At 44.1% G+C, this 22810-nt stretch overlaps 1 protein-coding gene across 2 annotated transcripts in view; it reads left to right on the top strand.

The window, feature by feature from the left end:
* The window catches only part of LOC147896512 (putative NOT transcription complex subunit VIP2), a 64488-nt gene that overhangs the window by 19806 nt on the left and 21872 nt on the right, over positions 1-22810 (top strand). Inside the window, exons 2-4 of one of the 2 annotated variants that reach the window (XM_087381794.1) lie at positions 1733-1844; positions 1996-2174; positions 2497-2854. In XM_087381794.1, the coding sequence (XP_087237920.1) occupies positions 1733-1844; positions 1996-2174; positions 2497-2854 (649 nt within the window). The remainder of the gene's footprint in view (positions 1-1732; positions 1845-1995; positions 2175-2496; positions 2855-22810) is intronic. The other variant, XM_087381795.1, reaches the window with a different exon arrangement.

The following is a 22810-nucleotide window of genomic DNA, read 5'->3' on the forward strand; positions in this document are numbered from 1 at the left end:
ATCTGTAAGCCCTGATATGAGGAGAGCATTGGGGTAGTGAACCTAGGGTTTGAGGGAATGCCACACGTGCAGCATCCTGGCTGCCATGTGTGCACCATTCAGAGAAGAGAGAGAAGTGTGGGGTTGCCACGTGGGCAGCAAACAGGCTGCCATGTGAGCAGCAAACAGGCTGCCATGTCAGCATCACATCTGACACCATACCTGGCTGGGAAGGGAGGCCTGAGGGTGTACGGAATTGCCAAGCAAGCAGTACGAAAGATGCAGCACAGATCCGGTGGCTGCAGAACAGTGCTGAGGTGGGCGCAAACAGTACAGCTACATGGCGGGATGGGCAGAGGTTGGAGGTGCCAGCAAAGGGGTAGGTATTGGGCCTGCCTTGGACCCTGATGGGAGCACAAGAGAGGAGCAAGGAAGTGTGGTCCCTTGCCCTTATATAGGGCTGGTTGGGCTGAGCCAACTAAGTCGGTTGGGCCAGCCAATCAAGTCGGCCAGCAGGAGGCAGAGAAGTCGGCCCCTAGGGTCGGCCATTTGCCGTAGGGGTTGGTCATTTCGGGGGCGGGTTTGCCCCATAAAAGGAGGGTCTATTGGTCTCATAACACATCATCTGGAGAAGCCCTCAGACAGCAGATAGGAGCAGGGAGACCAGCAGCAGTTGGGCCTATAACCAGGAGGTGAACCAAGCTGGAAGAAGACCTGCAGAGTGAGCTAGAGTGGCACAGCAAGGTGGAGAGATCCTTTGGACAGAGAGTCTACATACGCTTAGTGGAGCACGTGGGCTCAGAGATCGAGGTGCCAGGCATATAGTAGGAGAACCTTTTGGTATTGTGTCTTGTCCAGTTTGTGAACGGATGGAAATATAAAGTGTTGCTTCTATATTTGTCTCTGAGCAGAGTCTGTTTGCTAGTCTACACATAGACATGAATGTTGTGAAGTACACACACTTGATGAAGCTTGATTCCATAGTGAAACACTTCCGCGTGTAATTCCTAGACTATCTATCAGTCTTCCGCTGTGGGATAACCTCTGGTGGGATTTCATTTTCTAACAGGCCTATGACACTAAGGTGTGATTTTGACGATGAGCAAGACGTAGATGGCCTACTTATAGGAAGACAAATAGGGTTGACTAGTTAATAACTGCATCAAGCTGTCTCAGAGGACTACGCCTGATGATCACATCACACAGCATCTTAAGGACCATGCCTGAAGATCATGCCAAACTGAACACCAGGTTGAAGGCATTGTCCTGCTTCGAACAAATGGGCAACAACTTTCGTCTCAAGTAAGCAGTTCTCTGTGGCTGAAAATCTCAAGGAACAATAGAGACAGGTTGCTTACACCAGCTGTAGCTGTGGCAAAGAGCAGGCAGCCTGCCAAGCAGGAAATGCTTCCAGTAGAGAATCAAACTAATGAGTGGCTCATCATCTTGAGCTTGACATTGCCCTGACGTGCATAGGGTGACAACGTCTAGGGTATGAACAGTGAGCGGCAAACAAATGGATAGCCCCCCTGGTTTTCAATCATTTCTAAAGTGTCCATTTTGCAAGATAATTATTGAATGTAGTGTAGTTTCTATCTTATTAGTCCTCCTATTTAATTTTTCAATGATCTTGATTCTCAGCTGGTTTGTCAATTCAACTGGACAATTGCTTTCTCCCTCCCTCTGTTCTGCCCATTTCAACCATCAACCTGATCTATAACAATTTGGTCTTTCTGCTGGCTGTTTTCTGCAGTCAATACTTAACAGTCCAGCCCCAAATTTAATTGACAATGGCAATACAGCTAGATCTTTGGCATCATCATTTTCGGGACAGTCTGATGCGGCTGTAGTTTTCCGTCATACAGGTGAGTCATTGGTTTCCTTACAATATGTTCTGGGAAAATTTGTTCTCTTATATTTTGTTTATGCTGGCATACCTTTTTGTTTTGTGTGATTGGTCTCTTCATTGTTGACTTACAAAAGTAAATTCTTAGTGGAGTGCAATTTTGTTTATAGGAAATATCCAAGGATTGCATAATGTGCAAGCGAGCTATAACACACCAACAATGCCTTCAACCTTCTTGTCTCAAAATTCTGGTTTGGGGGGTTCGCCCTCAAGTGTTTCCCATGAACCTTTAGGAAGTTTACCCGCAGGACAATTTGGCTCCAATAATGTGCAGGTTACACTCCCACAGGTTTTTATCATTCTGAGATTCTACTGGTCTGTTGGAACTTAAGGCATACTATTTTTAGTACTTCTTTATGGATCAACGGGAGGTCCATATTTGTGCTAGGTGGAAGGCACCAGACTGGAATCATGCTGTTTGTAACATTATTGCATCTATGTTATGGGTTCAATTCTGCAGTTTTGTAGCCTTATAGAAGGGCGATAGCTTGTTGTGATGATTAGAATCTCTTAGTTTCCTTATAAATAGGTTGTTCCATTAGTATATCTCCTGTTGGATTCGCACTACAATGCTTTGCCTTTCTCATGCAGAATGGAAACATTGTTTGCAGTTGTCCCATGGGGCTCGTCATGGACGCACTGGTGTGATTAGTCGAGTAGGCCCGAATGTCGCAGGAAGCCATGCGTTTGGCAACAGTATGAATGGGATTGGTGCTTCTGTGTCAGCAGCCTCACTGGGTTCAGCTGCTCTCAACCAAGGGGCCATCTCAGGATTCAGTGCTGGTGAAGGTTTACGATTTACAAGCTCTGGGAATGATACTGGCAGTGCAATTGGTGGTACCAGCAGAACCATCAATTCAGGATCTTTATCAAATGTCTCCAATTTAGGTGGTCAGATGACTTTAGGGTCCAATGATGGCATGGGTGTGCAAGGCCCTGGGAGACCTTTGAATGGCATGTATCAGCAAGGTTCGGTCACTATAAACTTACTTAAATTGGCTGCCTGTTTTGATATGTGGGTTGGCATTCTCTCTCTACAGTCAACTCTTATCGATATCTAAATAAAAAACTTGAGGTGTTTTTTGGGTTATGACATGACTATCATCTATGGCAGTCATGAGATTTTTGGCCTGTCATGGTATGACATAACCTCCTGGATGCCTTTTTCTAATCATGACGTATATGAATGTTCCTTTTGGACCCCTAATTATCAAGCCCTTGAAATTTAGAGGCACTACATTGAAACCTTGTTTCTGCTTCTACTATCTTCCTTAGTTGTGTGACAGGGATGATACAGATCAAATGAGGTAGCTTACAGTACATGTGCTTCATGAAATACTTACACTGGAGTATTTGCTGTTATGTAGATGGCAACATTTTAAACTTTTTGATTGGAAGTTTGCGTTATCTTATTGTATTTGCTGCTTTATAGGAAGTTCATCCATAATTTGGTTGTTTTGGATCATTGTAACGGAAGGAATAGGGCAGGATAACAAAAAGAGGGAGAAAGAAGAGCATGAGGGAGAAAGAAAAGAATGAAAAATCTATTGATGCCTTGGAAGGACAAATGTTTTATGGGACCAAGAAGTAGCATCACATAAAGTACTCACATGGAATTGCATAAAGCACATCTATAGGAGCAGTAAATGAAGCACTTGCAAAATGATTAAATCCAATAATCTGGTCCTCACATAATGGATGGTGGCCCTGGGTCCTGGGGACAGCCCATCAGCCCATGGTTGGAGTATATGCGAGTGGATGGAGGTGCCACCACTGTGCGAAGAGGGAGCTTGAGACGATACTGCACTATTTGGAGCTTCCCCACAGCACAGAGGATCTGAGAAGGTGCCCTCTGGATTTTTGCTTGGACTCAGTGGATGCAGCAAGACGTGACTTGGGAGATGGTAACCTGATCGATAGAGGGGGGCGATGCCTACTCGATTGAGATGGTTTCGCCAGCCTACAGGATTGCTGGATAGAGGGGTTTTGGATTGAGGTGCAGTACTCGATTCCTCCTCCCAGTCAGCAGTGTGTATCCTCACTTGAGAATATGTTTGGAGACCGTGCTTAGCATTGGTGCTTGGAACATTTGGGTCGCTTGTTGCAGTTTGGTGATTGGAGGCCAGGAGGTACCTCCGACAGTTACAGGGGTTGCAGGATATCATCTATACCTTGTGTGTCATATGGCAGTGAGATACGATGGGATCTCATATGATCACTGAAAGGCGTGTGCATTTCTGCAAGGCCTTGCTCCAAGTGTATTCTACACATTCACGGATTGAGGCATCTTTTGGTTGTATAGCCCCCCACCTTGGTTGTTGGACCCTGTTTCTGAGTTTTGCTGCCTTGATCTTTCGAAGTTCCACACATTTTTTTTTTCAATTGAGTTGGAGTGAGCTCCTCTACTATCCAAATTCTAGTGCCTTGGAGTTTGTCAGTTTGTCTAAGAATCTTTATCTTTTCTGCTTTGTTGAGGAGCATGAGTTGCTCTTGTGACCTCTGTTTAACACTTAATACATTGCCATAATCCTATACAATGCCTGGCACTCGATCTGCAAGGCTATCAAGGATTTTCCTGTTGTGTTAAGATGTGCATTGTACCATCCATTCGAAAGCCCACTGATTCTGATTATAGTATTGTTGTTTACCCTTGCCTCATCCTCTTTGATCTCTTCTTGGATGTTAAGTTTGATGTTCAGACCTATTCTCATTTCTTCCTTCATTGAGTTAATTTTGTGGTAATCATATCATCAACAGTAGACATAAGCTGTAGCTTGGGGGATGCATTGTGCTTGTTAATTGTCTCCTTTGTCACCTCATCATTGCCCTTTCCTTCAAGCTTCCCATGTGGAGCCTTCATTTCTTGAGACGTGTCTTTAAAAGCTGAATTTCCAGCTGTAGCAAGAAGATAAAAGAAGGGGGGGGAACCAGGTGTCTTTGATGTGTCTTGGTACATGGAATCAGGGAAGAAGTCATAGATGCATATGTACTTACTGATTGCTGGAGTACTGCAGATATGAAGTTCTTCCGCCCTCGTGTCTTCATTGTAGGGAGTGACCCTGTAACCTTTTCGTATCTTTGTCACATATGACCAAATCTTGCCACACACCATGCTTTTGAAGTGGCAAAAAAAACAAAATCCAAAAATATTAATTTGCGTATGCAATAGAAACATACTGCAATACACATTTTGTCGAAAGCAACACATATACTTTAAAAAACACTTTCAAGAATGCAATATATTAATTTTCATTCATTCAAATATCATTATAAAAAAACAAGATTACTTTCATTCATCAAGTTGTTATATTTCATTCACATTAGATTATATCCTCACTAGAATATGATAATTCATTTTTTTAAAAGAATATAAAATATTCATTCAAAAAAAAAGTAAATGCAAATTGTATTTTATTCATTCACAAACATGGATTCATTTCTATTGAAAGAATACACTCAAACTGTAAAAATTACTCTTGGAAAATGCTTGAGGGTTCGCCTATCCCAATGTTAGAAGAGGAAAGAAGAGCTGCTCTTGGTGACTTGTGCAACCTGCTATTGTGGAGAGGGCAGCTGGTTGCTGCTGTGGGGAAAACGGACTATTGCTATGGAGAGAGCGGGGCTGTTTAGAGAAGCTATGGGATAGAGAGGGGGGCTGAGCAGAGAGGCCTGAGTGGCCTGAGTGGAGAGGCCTAAGTGACAGAGAGGTCATGAGAGAGAGAGGGTCTTGAGCGAAGCTAATCATTTGTATGTTCTTTCTAGTTGCCATTCTCCTACATCTTTAGTCTCCCCTCTCTTGCCTCCAACTTTGATAGGGTATTAGAGCTGTGGCTTGCCTTTACTTGAGGCATTTTGCTCCGCTGTTCACGCTTGGTTGTTTAGAGCAGGTTCTCCCCTCCGTTTTACTTTCGAAAGCTCCTGAATATGAGGCTTGGAGCTCTTATTATGCTGTTTTGATTGAAAGTTCATGGTCATTACATGAGAGATATTTGAAAGTTCATAATCCTAAGTGAGGGATTTGTGCGCTTGCGTGACTCTGTGAGTGCTTGAGAAATTGAGTGAGTGAGGGAGAGAGAGTTTGTGAGAAAAGAAAGAGAGAAACAACGAAAGATATGTTAATGTCTTCGGGAGGCCTCACTGGCCTATGAAACGAGGTACAATCAGAAAAGTAACTCATAAAAGCCACTATGGGTTGAGACTAGGGCTCTTTAGGGACCTTGTTGAGTGCTATACTAAGAAAATCAAGTGCTAAAAAAATCAAAACGCCAAACTCCTGAGAAAGCAGAAGATGTGATCATTTATGTGATCGAGGAGATGTGATTGGCTGTGAACTGTGATCCCATGATAGCCCTCCGGCGCGATATGAAGATGTTTTGTATTTGTCATTGTTAGGTCCTCTCTTGTTGCGGTGGGGGCATGTATCCGGTGGGCCATCTCAATAGTGACACCTTGACTCTGTATCCTTTGTGATCTCTGTATTCAGAGGGCCATCTCAAGAGTGACACCTCGACTTTGACGATCCCCTATGAGTAGAGCCAGGATAGGCTAGCCCTCCATTGTGCATGCTCTGGTCACCTTTGCCCTGTGCTGTCTTTGTATCCTTGGCTCCACAACTCCATGTCGTCTTCACGCTAATCCACTTTGCCCTCATATCAGCTAGCTCCTCCTCCACTCATCGGTGTCTTGGGGTTGATTCGAACGTGTAAAGTCTGTGACATGTTGCAGTGTCTGGTCTAGCTGTGTTCGCTCTGCCACTCTCACCTCCTGTTGTCTGTTTTCTTTCATCAGGGTCTCTCTGTGCCACCGCATCTCAATCAGGTAGAGACCAATGCAAACTTGATCATGAAAGTGGATCAGCTAAGAAAGTGGATTAAACCAGTGTCCCTCCTGAAAAAAGCAATGGTATCATCCATGAAGCTCATAGTAGACTGGGCATGTACATAAGAAGTGCTTCTCTTTCTCCACTTTCTCCATTATGCATCGCTTGCATCAAATCAGACACAGAGAGGGCTAGTGCTTGTGGGTGTGCCCGTCCAGAGAGGGGGTAGGTTAGAGGGCCTTTGTTTGTGGGTGTTCTCGCGCCTGTGAGGATAGAAATGTTGGAGATATCATGGCCAAAGATTGTGTTGAGGTGAAGTGTTGGTGTGTAGTATTAGGAGTTCTAGTACTAGTTCATGTGTGTGAGTCATGTGTGAGTGCCACGTGTCACTATGAGACTTATCCCATATGCACTTGGTGCTAGTGTGTAGCCTATATAAGGATGTACTCTCATGATTATGAATAAGATAGCCTTTTCATTTTATGTTTCACCTTAACCTTTTCTCTCCTTCTCTCCACCATGTTTCTAACAAGAAAGGTCCTTCCGGGCCCACGTGCCAGCCCCATGTGCAGACGCACTGTTTCCAGGCAGGGAATAGGCTCCCTAGGTCAGCCTATGTGCTGGGTGGAAGCTCTTGGAGGTGCCTAGGGTTGCGGGTCAGATTTCTGCTGATCAGGGCACCTCATGGGCTCGTTTGCGTGCTGTGTGAGCAGCCCCTGGAGGTGTCCTCTGCTGCTCACCATGGAGGCAGTGTGGAGGCCTGCTGAGTTGGCCTATGGGCAGGGGGGGCCAGCCCCTTTATAAGGCTGTATAGAGCAGCATGTGGATGGCCACCTAGGGCTGCTGCTGGCTCTCAGGTGGGCCTGTTTGGAGCAGGGGCTCAGCCCTCTAAGAGGGCCCTGTGGAGCCCTACATATAGGGCAGGGGGTCGGTCCGCTAAAGGCCTGTAGTCGGCCCTAGAGGGGCTGGGTCGGCCCATATATCAGTCTGGTCGGCCCCCTATATGCAGACCGACTAGGGGGAGCAGGGGCTATATATATAGGCCCCTTTGCATGAGAGCACTTGCAGTTCTCTCTCGTTTCTTTCTCTCCCTCTCAGTGGTGTGTGTGTGAGGTTGCTCTCTCTCTCTCTCTCTCTTCCCCCCCCCCCCTTCTCTCTGTCTCCATTATTGTCCAGATCTGCTGCACTTCTCACACAATCATGATTAGCTGATTGGCTTGTAACCCTCTAACTGACTTTCTTGAGTCAGGAATGCACTCCTTAGTTTATTTTTATGCTACAGTTTGGGCATGCTTGGATACATTTGTCTTCTTGCATGTGCACATGCTGCTGTGTGTGTTTGTGTGTGTGTGTGTGAGAGAGAGAGAGAGAGAGAGAGAGAGAGAGAGAGAGAGAGAGAGAGATATGATATGATTGTATTAAAGTCCTTTTGAGACCCTTCAGATCACTATCAACAAATAGTGATTTTTTACATCCCGTGAAAGCAAAGTACTATGGTCTTGCTGTTGTAGCTAGTACTTGTTGAGCTAGCTTGTATGCTAGTCCAAGTTCTTGTTGCGGTGTTCCAAAACTTCTTTTAGATAACTTCCTAGCTTTGTAGCTGGCAGCTCTAATAGATTTTTCAGGTTGTCCCTGTTTTCAATATATCTTTCTATGATGTGTGCATATGCCCGACATCTTAGGAGTACATGCTGCTCATTTTCCACCTGCCTGTGGGGCAGATTTTGCATATTCTTTCTTCTCTTGGGACTGTAGATCTTGCCCACCTTCCCTTCTCCACCTCCAGATCATGTGAGCTGGTTCTCATTCCACATATTAGATGCCTTTTAATCTTTGATATGTCTATTTTTTGCATCTTGTAGTTATTTTTTGGATTAATTTCCTGTTTACAGAACTGCATTTTTGTCCCTGGGTCTTGCCATAATTTTTGGAGCATCTTCTGTGTCACTGACTCCCTGATCTCACATGCATCCTCTGGGATATCAGCAGCTGTTAGACCCCAGAATTCCATTCATTTATGCCATCTTGGTGCCATCCAGTGGCTTGTGTAGCTTCCAATGCATTGTGAGCTATCTTACTGGCATCCATCTTTTCAATTTTGTTGAGGTAAGCCATGATTTGGTGTAATGCCTCCCCTTTGAGAGGCATCATACCCGCTCATCGAGTAGGATGGGGTAGGGTGTTAGAGCCTTAACCCCCAATTCTCCTATGAGCAATCTCTTATTTAAAGTTTCTATTCTCTTTTCCAGTAGGTCCTAGAGAGCCCGGGAGCCCATGCTGGACACCCTTTAAGGATCATTGTTTTTACAAGCATAGTGTATAGAAACTTTCACCCCTCCCGGACTCTTCTTACTACACATGTAGTCCACTTGTAGTTGTTGGCAAATTCCAGCTATAGATGTTTTTATGAGTTGATTGTTTCCAAGAGCTCCCCTTCGAAAGTGACATCAATCTATTTATTGCCAGTCCCGAGCACCATGAGTTTTGTCTTGGCTATACTGACTTGCATTCCTGAGTGTGTGCAGAAGCCCCCGAGTGCATCCAAATTTGCTTGCATTCTCTGCTTGCTCTTTGCAAAGAAGACTATATCATCTGTGTAAATAAGCAATTGTAGGGCATACCCTTCAATCTTGGACACCCTCTATGCTGTGTACTGGCATCCAATCTTCTAGATGATCAGTCAAATGACCTAAAAGTGTCAGTGGGGACAGCCCTGTTTGACCCCTATGTCACTGCTTATGACAGCATTCCCCTTGGAGCATGACCCATCCAAAAGTGGCGATGCTGGCTCAGCTAATACTTTCTCATATAGCCTGTATGTAGCCTCTCTGAGTTCGTGAGGAACTTGAAGTTTTTTCAGTCTTTCCCATACTTTCTTGATTGGAACTGTGTCAAAGGCTTTCTTTAAATTCACAGAGCATCAATGTTTTTAATTCTTGGCTCTACTCTCGAGTGTTTGGGGTGGGATCGTGCCTAGGATGTTGCCCTGACCCTGCCCATTTGCTGATTTTTTGCTCAAGAATGGTGTGAGGGAGAGAGAGAGAGAGGCTAGGGAGTGAAGAAGTGATACTCAAATGAAACATAATGAAGGCTTTCATTCATGAAGTATATCATGACAAGTGAAGTACACACTTACACACTAGCACCTAGTGCATATGGGATAAGTCCCATGATGACACGTGGCACTCACACATGACTCACACATAGACTAGTACTAGATCACCTAGTACTACACACCAACACTTCACACCAACACACTCTTTGGCTAGGATATCTCCAACACCCCCCCCTTCAAAGCAAAGAGTGTGAGACCCAACACGCAAAGAGTAGACCGACCTCCACCGTAATATTGCAAAGAGCAAGTCCAACTACCCAACACCTCCCGTGTGATAGTGACTTCATTTAGAGGGGCAACTCAAAGCCAGCAAGCTGAAAAGGATAACCAGCAAATGAAGAGGCTGGTCTAGGGCTCTGAAATGAATTAGCAGCTTTAGAAATGCGTGAATTAACGTGTCCAGCAGTTGGTGGATGATCTCGTAGACTCCAAAGTGCAAACCCTAATGTAAAAGAAGCAAGAATACGCCTCGAAATGCAGAACTGAATGAACCTGAATCAAAGAGCAGCAAGTAGGTGCCCTTGAAGTGCATAAATGAACCAATAGAAGAGCACTTATAGGCAGGATAGTACTCAAGATGCTAGAGCAGCTCCGAAATCTTGAAGAGGGTAGCCAGAGGGGCATAAAACAAATAGAACAATAAATTAAATGAGAAGAAGTAAACTTACCACGGTTGCATCGAACACCGACTGTCCGCCTGGACCAAAGTGCGAAGTACCTACGAAGTGTAGCCGTCTCCTCGCATCCCTCAAACTTTTCGAGATGATCCTTGTACTCCTTGAAAAACTTCCAGTTTGCTTTGTTGGCCAGCTGGGTTTAGCCATCCCCTTTCCGATGGAAGTACACAAGATTGACCTACGATGCTTCAAGACCAAACCCATGCACTCTCACATGCAATTCTCATTGAACTCCCAATTTGGGGGGTTAGGTTATTGTCTTTTCAATTCATCGATGACTGCTTGCTTCTGTCGTTCATCCTAGTATCGCTAGTCAGTAGCTATGCAGCTCCTGAAGTGGTGGCTCATCAACCACCTCATGGTGGCCATCACTGCTGAGCCCTTTGTATTTTCTATTATCTCTCCAGCCACCGTGATTTCATAGGACAGGTCCTCGGGTGGAGACATTGCTCTATGGTTGGACTCGAAAGTCTCCCCTTTAACCTTGAGGTACTCGAGTATGTGTCTTGCATATGGGTTCATCATCACATAGTCAATTACAATTGATCCTTGAGGGGCTTTGCAGGTGTATCCATCCGTTTCTTTGTAATATGAAGTGCCATTGCAAATTTGCAATCCAAAGCATCCACACAGGGTGAGGAGGTGCCTCCCCATTCGGGTGATTTCCCTGGCATCCCTTGATGTCTTTTCCAGCCCTTTCTTTCTTCATCATCCTCTTCTATCTTTTCCATCCATATGTGGTCTCTCTCCTCCTTTGTAATGATGCTTTGCATTGAGCCTGTTCTCGCATTGAAGTCCCTTGCCAAGATAATTGCATGCTCTTTAGAAACCTGTCTATTGCCTTCCCCAAATGCATAAAAGCGTCTTCTCGGCATAGAGGACTGTTGTGTATGTAGTAGGTTGGTGATTGTAAGAGTGCAAAGTAGCATGTGGCTAGCCTGACATTTTCCTCCTTTGCTGCTATTTCCAACCACATATATTGCTTATGTGGGTCTTCTTTTATGAACTTGATTGTTTATTCAAATGGCATGCTGATATAGCATACCATCCAACCAAACCCTCTTCCTCTTATGAGTATTTTGTGTTCTATATTGAAGTTTCAAAAAATCCCTTAATTTCTGAGATTCATTCCTGTCATGTTCCCATGATTCCAAAACTATAAGCATATATGACTCCGATATTTCATCTTCCAATGCTATGACCTTGTTCAAAGTCCAGCATCCTGAGGGGCTTGAATTCTTATTTATGGATGCAGCCAACTACTGAAATCTGAAAATCTGAAATATATTGTAAGAATCACGGGTGATGGCACGATGATAATCCACCCAGCCAATCTCTGTAAAAGAAAGCACATCAGAGCGAAATTGCACTCCTGCAAGCTTTTGCAAAGCCCTCATCTCCCTAGACGAATTTGGATGTTGCGTGTAACAATGTGGAAGCCTGCATGCATCCTTTTGACCCCTCTCTTGGGATAAACATTAATTCCATGAGAACTTTGACTTTTTTTCCTTTAACCGTTTACTTGAAGCACAATAAATTATAATACAAAAGTCGGTCCTATAAAGGAAAATGTCCACTGGCTCTTTCAAGGTCATGTTACCTCGGCTTGAGCATACCCTTCCTTCTCTTCAAGCATCAGCGTCCTCGATGATAAAATCTAGGAATGCTCTCTGCATCTAGCTAGCCTCGGATAAAGCTAAACCATGCCATGCAACCAACGCCGTGGGTATCTTTTGATTGCGTACTTGCATTGTTCCTCGGTCCACGATTCTTGTTGTTTTGCGCCTTGCATTATCCTCTATCTCTTGAAACAAGACAACACCCTTGATTAGTGAGTCACTTGGGTTTTTGCACTTCTTTAAACGAGAAACATGAAACACAGGGTGCACCTTATAACCTTGTGATAATTCCCATGGCCCACAATATCAGGACGATAACTTAGCACACTCTCCTGTAATCGGAGACTTAGATTGTGAAGGAATTTAGAGAATATATTTTTCTCCTTCCTTAAATTCTCTACAAGATCTATTTTCATCCGCATACGCTTTAGCTCTATCCATAGCTTGGCAGATGTTAGCTCTCGCAGTGCCAACATCTCTCGAATCTGAACCACATAGTTTGAGGCACTAGGCACTTTTTGAGGTATTTCAACCGTAGTTGGATTTGCTAGTCTATAACCATAGCTTAGCTCAAATGGACTCATTCCTGTAGAGGAATGTTTTCTCTCATTGTAGGCAAATTCCAATAGTGGCAACCACGTGTCCCTTGTATGTTGCGTCAATGAAACACATGCTCTAAGCATATCCTCTAAAGTCTGGTTGACTATTTTTGTTTGACCATCTGTTTCAGGATGATCCCCACTACGAATGAGTCATTTCCACCTCAGTCCTTATTGCCGCAAACGCTAGGGTGCTTGTTGAGTGCTATGCTAAGTAGCTCAACGGCTCAAAACTCAAAACTAGGTGCCATGGTGGCTCTCTCTGAGATGCGAAGATGCCTCATATCTGTATCTGTTGAGTCGTCTCTTGCTATGGTAAGGGGGGGGGCCCGTGCGAAGTCTTTATTCGGTGACCCATATGAAGAATGACACGTTGGCTGTGATGATCCCCTGTGAGGAGACTGAGATAGGCCGGATCTCCATCGTGTGTGCTTTGGTCAATCTCTGAATCATATGTGGTCTCTGTGTCTCTGGCTTCGTAGCTTCGCGTCATCTCTTCCCATTGATCCTCTCTGTCCTAATATCTGCTATCTCCTCTACTATGTCGCGAAGCTAACTCGTATGCATAGAAATCCGTGACATGTCATTGTGCTTGATCTGTCTCCATCTTTTGTGACGCTGTCATCTCCTACTATCTGATTTGCCTCAATAGGGTCTTTTTGTGTTACTGCATCTCCATTAGGTAGAGGCCAACGCATACCTTGCAACTCAAGACAGCCCATCTCTCCACAGAAGTCTTCTATGAAATCAGCGTCAGTTGATTATGCCTTCTTATTGAGAAGATCACATTCTCTCTCTCTCTCTCTCACACACACACACACACACACACACACACACACTAGGGCCCAAGACAATCGTCGGGTTGGACCCCCCTCGAAGGTCTTTATTCATATATGAAAACTGAGTACAAAGGACAACCAAAGCATGAACAAATTTGATCAAAGAGAAATTTTGCAACTGTGCTTGCCTTGCTATTGACTACAATTATCCCATAAGCACTCTTGCTTTATGTCTTGTACTTTGGCCCATATATTCAATGGGTCACATCATTGTAATCTATCAGTCTAGCTTGTGTCTTGTCTACACTCTTCTCAAGGTATTTCTTGTCTTTCAGTCTTGTCATTTCATTTCCAGTTTCTAGCTCTAGTTCTTTTTCCATATTCCAACATGGTATCAGAGCTAGGTTGATCCCTCTTCTCTCCCCTCAGTCTTCCTCTTCTCAGATCTCTCCCCCGCTGTAGATCTGCACTCCCTCTTCATATTTCCCCCTCTTTTTGCCCCGTCATTGCACTCCAGATCTGCGTGCCAGATCTGTGTGTATTCCAGATCTGTGTGTACGCCAGATCTGTGTGTATCCCGCTTCAGATCTGCTCCAGATCTGCGCAGTTCAGCCACATATATGAGCGCCAGATCTGCGCAGTCCTGCTGTCACTCACCTGCTGTCACGCCAGATCTGCACAGTCCTGCACCCGTACCTGCTATCCGTACGTCGTCCGCTGTCCGTACGCCGCCCATATTTCGTACGACGTCCGTACTTCGCCGCCCGTACTCCGCCGTCCGTACTCCGTACTCTGCAGTCCGTACAGTCCGTATGACTACGGAATCTGTACCTGCACAGGCCGACTTCTCCAGCTCCATCTGTTCGACCTCCTCGACTGCGCTCTTTTTACACTTCTACTTCTGCCCGGGATTAAGGTACTGAGCTTTTGCCTCTTTCAGTTTGCTGAACAGTCTCTCCTTTTTTTGCTGGTTCCTCCTGCTTCGATGGGCTGTCATATGCTATGGCCCTGACAAAGTGGTGAGAGAACCGGCTGCATCTTCCTCTCAGTCTCTCATATCTATCGACAAATTCAATGGGTCCAACTTTCATACTTGGCAAATCAAAATCAAGTGCCATCTTATGAAAGAAGGTCTTTGGGACATTGTTCACCGTGTTGCTCCCGAAGGTCCATCTGAGCAAGTTGTTACTGCCAAGAACGACAAAGCCTATGCTATCATATTGCTCGGCCTTGGAGATGATTACATTCATCACATCTCCGACATACAGTCTGCTCCTCAAGCATGGATCACTTTGGATACCCTTTTTGGAGCCCGATCTAAAAACTCTAAGATTGCACTTATGATCTCATTCTTTGATCTACATATGCAGGAAGGAGCTACTATAGCCTCTCATGTCAATTATCTTCGCAGTCTTATGGTTCAGCTTGCGTCAGTCAACCATCTCCGAAGATATTGCTATTGCTGTGCTTCTCAAAAGCTTACCTGACTCCTATGCTACTCTTGTCACTACCTTCAAGTATCATAATAATCCTTCTCTTGAGGGTATCATCAATGCTCTCCAAGAGGAAGAAAGAACTCAACAACGAAAGGTAACTGACACTGCATTTTTAGCAAAGAAAGGAAGTTCTAAGGTAAGAAAGCCTTGCACCCATTGTGGCAAAACTAATCATGTGGAGAAGGACTGTTTCAAGGCTCATCCATGCACCATTTGTGGCCGTGATAATCACCGGGAGAGGGACTGCTACTCCAAAACCTCTACATCAGCTCCTGCATCTACCTCAGCCCATGTTGCTGCAACATTTCCATCAGCTGATCCTGCTGTTCCTTCCTCACATGATGAGAAATGGGCTTTCTGATTACTTCTATGTCTTGTCTACCACCTTGACCACCGATGATGTAGGTCAAGGGGTTCTAGTGTCTTGGTCTTTCTGTTTGTCTACAGTCAGTCTTCTGTCTATCTAGTCTTGTCTGTCTGTCTATTTGTCTATCAATCTGACTGTGTTTTAGATCCATCTTGTCCCTACCCTTGTGGACCCATATGAGGATATCACTTGAGGAGGGGTGTCTCAGGATCTTTTGTCTGTCATGTTTTCTATCTTGTCTCTTAGCCTATCAGTCTCTATGTCTGTCTTCTAGTCTTGTCTTTCTGTCTTACTCCTAGTGTCCACTTAAGGAGGGTGTTGGAGATAAGTGCACACTAAGTGTACTATTTCCTAGTCTACATTTGTCTAAGTCTAAGTCTAAGTCTAAGTCTAGTCTTTATGTCTTGAGTGTGTGCCATGTGGCACTTCTACAATTATCCCATAAGCACTCTTGCTTTATGTCTTGTACTTTGGCCCATATATTCAATGGGTCACATCATTGTAATCTATCAGTCTAGCTTGTGTCTTGTCTACACTCTTCTCAAGGTATTTCTTGTCTTTCAGTCTTGTCATTTCATTTCCAGTTTCTAGCTCTAGTTCTTTTTCCATATTCCAACCAGCATATTTTTATACTATGGTCTACACCCACTGTTGGGTGCTGATGACGTTAGTGGGGATGTCATAGTAGCTAGTCCCTGCTATGCGTGATGGAGTTTATGGTTTTAAATCTTATGAGTGACTATCGTGAGATTGAAACTGCACTATGTTGTGTTTTTAGAGAACGAGTTTGGGAATGTTCCTGGATTCATCTAGGTATATATACTTTCCCATGGTGCTTGGGGCACGGGAAGAGGCATAAGTAGGCCAGGTGCCTTCCGTCTGTCATATTGGACCTTCTGACAGTTAAGGCATTCTGTAACAAACTGATGTATATCTTTCCGCATCGTTGGCCAACATAAATACCTCTCTAATGCTTGGGTTGTTGCTGTAATTCCTCTATGCCCAGCATAGGGCGCTGCATGGCATTCGTCCAAAATCTTTTTCCTCATCTCTTGGGTGATGCATAGGCAGCCATCTTTCATTAAGTACCCATCTTTCAGGGAATAGTGATTGGTGGACTGCCCCTCTTGCACTTGCGGTAAACTCTCACCAAAATCTGCATCATTAGCATATTGCTTCGTCATGTCTTCCAAATCCCTATTATAAGCAATAGTTACAATGTTCACCTGGGGTCTTCGAGACAAGGCATCTGCCACTCTGTCTGAGCTCACGGAGTATGGACAATCTGAAAACGATACATTGATAGCATGTTTGCTCATTTCATGTGCTTCTCGGAGAGCTTTGTCTGAGTCAAGAAATATCTCAGACTTTGTTTATATGTCTTAACTGTAAACTCTGCATCAATTTCCTAACTGTAACTAATAAATATGCACTTGATTGCCTTGTCATCAAGCTTATGTCTGAGTTGAGGTGGTACATGAACATATGCAAGAGACCCAAAAACTCTCATATGTGAAAGTGAAGGCTTCCTGCCTTTCCATGCTTCATAAGGTGTAACAATCTTCAATGCCCTTGTAGGTGATCTATTCAGCACATAGTTGGCACACATCACTGCATCAAGCCAAAATTGATTGGGCAAAGACTTGGCCTTAAGCATGCATCTGGTCATCTCCATAGTAGATCTGTTTTTCCTTTCAGGAACAGGATTATGCTGAGGAGTAGTGCATGAGTGAACAATGCCCCGTGAAGACAAAAATGCATCAAACTCCTTTGACACATACTCTCCCCCACTATCTGTGTTGACGGTGACAAGCTTGCATCCTGATTTTTCATATTCAGCCACTTTTGAAAGCATAAGAACACTTCAGATTTGGATTTTAAAGGATATACCTAGCAATATCTTGTGAAGTCATCAATGAGAGTCATGAAATATTTTTACCCCCCAATGGCATTTGTCCTCATTGAAGATAGTGCTTCCATGTATGGATGGCATGAATTACAGCCAGCAACTCTTTCTCATGGATTCCCAAATATCTCTCTGCATCCTGGAGTCTCTGGCTCTTGTAGGCCACTACATGACCATTCTGATGCAATGCAGCCCCAACACACTCCCCACAGGCATCACAATCCACATCTAATGGCTGATACTGATCTAGAACTATCAAAATTGGCTCTATGGTTAGCTTCTCTTCGAGTGTGGTGAATGCTTTTTTCTGTGGAATTCCCCATCTGAAAGCTTGGTAAGGTCGTGAAGTGGAGCGGCTGTATCCGCAAAATGCTTGATTAATCTTCTGTAGTAAGAACACAGGCCTAGGAAACTACGGACTTCATGCATAGTCTTTAGCTCTAGCCATTCCTGGATTGCTTGGATCTTTGTCGGATCCATCCGTATCCCATCTTTAGATATTGTATACCCTAAATAGTGGATCTCTTCCAGAAATAATTCACACTTCTTGCTGTTCGCATAGAGCTGGTGATTTCACGGCTTTTGGAAAACAGTAGCAAGATGTTCCTTATGCTCTTCTTCGGACTTAGAGAAAACAATAATGTCATCGAAGAAGGTTCCTGTGAACTGTCTATAAGGTCGGAAGATATGATCCATCATTCTATTGAAAGTAGCTGGGACATTTGTCAATCCAAAAGGCATCACCAGATACTCATACAGCCCAGAAGTAGTGCGAAACGTTGTCTTAGGCACATCTTGCGGCTATATCTTCACTTGGTGATAACCACTCTTTTGCCCTTGAAGGATTTTGGTGCTTGGTTTCCCCTCGGTTTCTAGGCTGAAATTCCCTTTTTCTCTGATTGAGGTGTGGCTGGCTTTTTCTTGTCTGCTGTCCCGGCATAAAGAGAAGGCACTGTGGTGGGATCCTGCATATACATTAAGCTCGCCACAGTGGCTTTGTGCTTGATATCCTGTATGCCCCTATGTTGCTGCTGGGTATTAACCACAGTCTGAATTTTTGGCATGAGACCAGACCTGTACTTTCTTACTTGGGTCTTCTTTGAGACTTTCTTGAAGGGAGTGATTTGCAAAAATGCTTCCCAAAATTTCTGGTTGTAGGCTCTACTGTATCTCCTGCATCCACATGCAAGCTATCCCAGGCGACTAGGACACGGTCTTTGAACTGCTTGGGCGTAAACTGTTTTTAAAAGGCTTTCTTGAAGCCCTTCCACGTTCTTGGAGCAATGCCAGCTGTAGTCTGTATGCTCCACCACGCACTAGCCGTTGCTGTCATGTGTAAACTAACCATGCGCAGCTCGAAGCCTCTGAAAATCTCTCCGCGCCAAAAGCTGCATCAAACTATCTAATGAACTGTATGGCTTTTTCTGTCTAGCCATACTGGCCATTAAAGGTTGCAAACCTGATAGATTTCCCACCTTCTTTGAACTCCTTGGTCTTTGCTCTCTTGCCTGACTTCCTCTTCTTCTTCTTATGCTTTGGCTTTGATGATCCAAAAGAAGAAGAAGATGATGATGAGGATGAAGAGGTAGAGCTAGAAGAAGAAGAGGAACTTGACAAACTATGATGATGCTTAGCCTTTTCGTCTTGGAAGGCGTACTCCCTTCTTGACTACTTGCTTTCCTCTTTTTGTTGTCCTCTTTTCAAAGTTTCTTGCTCTTCCTGGAAACATCATCTACATGAAGAACCAAAACTGCGTCTAGGGTTCTCTTTTTGGCTGTCACCTTTTGGGTTGCCCCAAAAGAAACTCTTTGCTGCTCTTCCTTTGCAAGAGGATTTATGAGCCTGCAAAACAATGGATCCCTTTTGGCTTACAAGAGCTGTGCCAATAAATGTCTGTAAATTGCGTTAGCCTTTTGACTCTGCTCTTGTATAGCTTGATCATTCCTGGCACTCTCCTCATGGGAGGGCATGGCATCTTGTTCTGAAGCCATCATTGCAACTTATCTGAGATTTTGCAAGCTCTCACGCACAGTGTATGCAACTGATGCCTAAGCCTTTGATTTCTAGAAATAAAGACCTCAACACAAGGTGTATTGCATTCAAAACTTGTGCCCCAGTAACAAGCTATCACCTCAAGGCATAAACCACAAGGTTGCCTGAGCAACCACTGCTGTGTTGCCCCTTTTCTGGTTACTGCAAAAAGCACTCAAAATGCATCTGTTTCCCCTTTTCTGAGCAAGAAGGCATGCATCTTTTTATTTGTGAAAATCTTTGATTTTCTGTGTTTTTCTGGCGATTTCTGATAGGAAAATAGTTGATACGGAGGTAGAAACTGGTGGCCAAAACTGTCTTTGCAGCTTTTTTTTTTCACAGTAACTGGATGGGTATCTGTCTAATTACGCTAACCAGACCAACTGGCTTTGGTCTGGTTAGATGAACAGACTGGTTAGTCTGTGGATGAGCCTCTAACCAGAGTAACTGAGCTGGTTACAGTCTGTTTACACTAATCAGACAGGTCTGGTTGGGCCAGACTAATTGGACCTCTAAACCAGGTCACTAACCAAGGTTAGATTAAACTAACCACAAGTTTGTTGCATGTTTGCCACGTCATTTACCTGCTGCCCATTTGCCACTTGTCAACTTGGTTGCATGCCACATCAATAGACTACTCTGACTGCCATGTCAGCACCTAGTTGGTGATTGCCACGTCAGCATTCATGACTTGCCCCTTTGAATTTTTATGGCATAGGCTGTGTCATTGCCTCTCTGGTAGGCTGTGTCATTGCCTCTTTGGAGTTCCATGTGCTTTCTTCTTCTTGAAGAGCAGTAATAAGACCTTCAAGAGTAGGATTAGGAAGATTTTTCAGAGTGGTAACAACATGATTATAATCTTCAGGCATACTGTTGAGCAATATTGCCATTGCATCATCTGTAGTGATTGGAGAGTTGATAGAAGCAAGTTCTGTCATGAGACTCCGCATATAATTGACATGGGCAGCCAAAGGAGTGCCACTAGCCATCTTCAATTCAAAGAAAGCAATCTTAAGTGACAATTTTGAGATGTGAGAGCTAGCACCAAAAATAATGTCAAGCTTCTGCCAAGCTTCAGAAGGAGACTCTAAATCAGAAATGTGATGAATATAGTCATCTCCTAAGCCACCAAGGGCAATGATGCCATAGGCTTTCTCCTCTCTAGTAGGATCTCTTGCCGGATGTGTCGGAGCTGAGGATTCTCCAGCAGTAGAGGCTGTTGAAGAAGTAGTTGAAGCAGGTTTGACAAACCCCCAGAGGTTTTCCCTCATCAATGCAAACTTAATCTTCATCTGCCATGTGTGAAAGCCTTTACCATTGAACTTATCCATATTCAAGATGGTAGCCATGAGAGGGTCTAACCCAAAATGGGCAGTGTCTACTCTCTTACAAGGCTAGAAAGAGTTGAAGAGCTTCAAAATACAAGCATTTAGAGTAGCAAAGACTTGTAACCAAATTCCATACTACAAAACGTAATGGAAATGATGCTTTCACTTGCATGCTTCATAGAGGTGGCTAAATGAAAGCATTCCAAGCAAATCCAGGTGTAGCAACTTAAAGCAAAGCTGTAGCCATAGTTGTACTGAAGCTATTCAATACTTTAAAACATCAGAAATGCTAAAGTAGCATCTAATGTAGCATCAAACTCACAACATTGTCAAAACTGTCCAAAACAGAGACCTGAACTTGGAGGGTGCAATTCTCACAGCTCATAGCTCTATTCAAGGGGATTTTTATGCAGGAAGAAGGGCCTTATATCAGAGAAGGGCTACCAGCAAGGAGAGGCGCAATGTTGCGTTAGGTCGCCATAGCGAAGCTTGAGAAGACCGACTGGTTTTTCGTCTGTTGTGCCTCCATTCCTTGTCCAAATGAGCTCAGAGTTCAACAGCAGGTTCCCTTCAGTGTCATGCAGCTCGGGCTCAGAGGAATTGACAGAAGGATAAGCACAGAATTGCGCGAAATTTTGTCAAAGAGTGTGAGTGTTGGCGTTTCACGTACAATCGAAATTTCATTAAAAGCTTGCAGCTGGAAGTTCGCCCAGACAAGAGGAGTTTGCAGCTCAGAGGGTTTGGGCAATGGTCGTTTGTAGGCAGAGAACAGAGCTCTCAAAGATTTTGGGAAGGAGGAGGAAAATGGAGAAGATGAAGAAACTTGTAGTTTATGCTAGAGATAGCATCTAATGCTAGGCTAGGCTAGATCTAGAACCTAAAGCTCTGATACCATTTGTAGGATCCCGTAGGATAGAATAGATGCATCTTGCGCAAGAGGTGTGAGAGCACAATGAAAGCAATATGGTAGATCTCTATTATGATTGTAAGAGAGAAGACTCTCTTTTATAGAAAGGGGGAGAAGGTAATACCTTCCCTACATAGTGGCAATCAGCCCCTACATCACTGGGAATCAATCCCTACATCAGTGGGATTGCCTTTGTCTTACATCATCACTTAGGTCACACACTAGACACATCATAGCACTTGATGTGCCTTTACAACACACACAAACACACATGTGACTCCCCTAGATGCACACATGCACCATAGAGCAAGCCCTTGATCATACTTACTCCAACAGCAAGTTGGTAAATCAATCGAATTAACAGCAGCGTTGGCTCTCGGTGGGGATTCCATTTTGTGTGGGGGCTAATTAAGAGATGGCCTTACAAATAATCATATGCCTATAACCATCCACGCAACTCGATTCCCAAGAGAATCTTGACGAAACTATGCAACCCGTGTGCGTCACTGTTGCGCAGATGCTTGGGCTCGGTGACGCTGAACGGACCGCTGCCTGTTAGGTGTTGACATAAGACTTTGTTGACATGAAGCCCTGTGAGCTCATGTTGACGATTGCGTACAGCTTGGCGACGTTTACCTTGGCGTGCACAACCAGGCGGTGTCACAGCGTTCAGCGACCATAGTCCTGCAGGAAATTTGGCGCACAAGATGACGTGGCGCTTGCAAACATTGTGGGAAGACTAATCACCTCTCAAAAGATTGCTTCAAGATCAATCCATGCAAACATTGTGGCAAAAACAATCACCATGAAAAGTATTATAGAGCCAAAAAGGAAGAAGCTACAAAGTCAGAAACTGCCAATCTACTTTCATTTGATGAGTCTCCACATGATGAAGACTATGCTTTTTAGGCACTTTGTCTTTTTTGTTTATCATCACTTGGTCAAAATTTTGAGGTTCTCTGCCTGGAGTAGTACTCCAAAAAATATGTTATGTAAATCACCTCTGGTCACCATATGATGTAGACCATGTGATATGTGTTTTGACTATCCCATTTCTATAAAACTCACACCCTTGGGAACCCTTGCTAGCATGAGATCCTAGCCATAGATTAACCCTTGACCACCATGAGATGGCATGAGAAACTATGAGACTAGATTAATCCTTGACACTGTAAGAGGCAATTGCCCTTGAGGGGGGTTTGTTGGGGTAAGTATGATCAAGGGCTTGCTCTATGGTGCATGTGTGCATCTAGGGGAGTCACATGTGTGTTTGTGTGTGTTG

This window comes from Dipteris shenzhenensis, chromosome 11 (assembly GCF_047967505.1).
Source record: "Dipteris shenzhenensis isolate YYH24624 ecotype China chromosome 11, Dip_SZ_1.0, whole genome shotgun sequence".
Taxonomy (NCBI): domain Eukaryota; kingdom Viridiplantae; phylum Streptophyta; class Polypodiopsida; order Gleicheniales; family Dipteridaceae; genus Dipteris; species Dipteris shenzhenensis.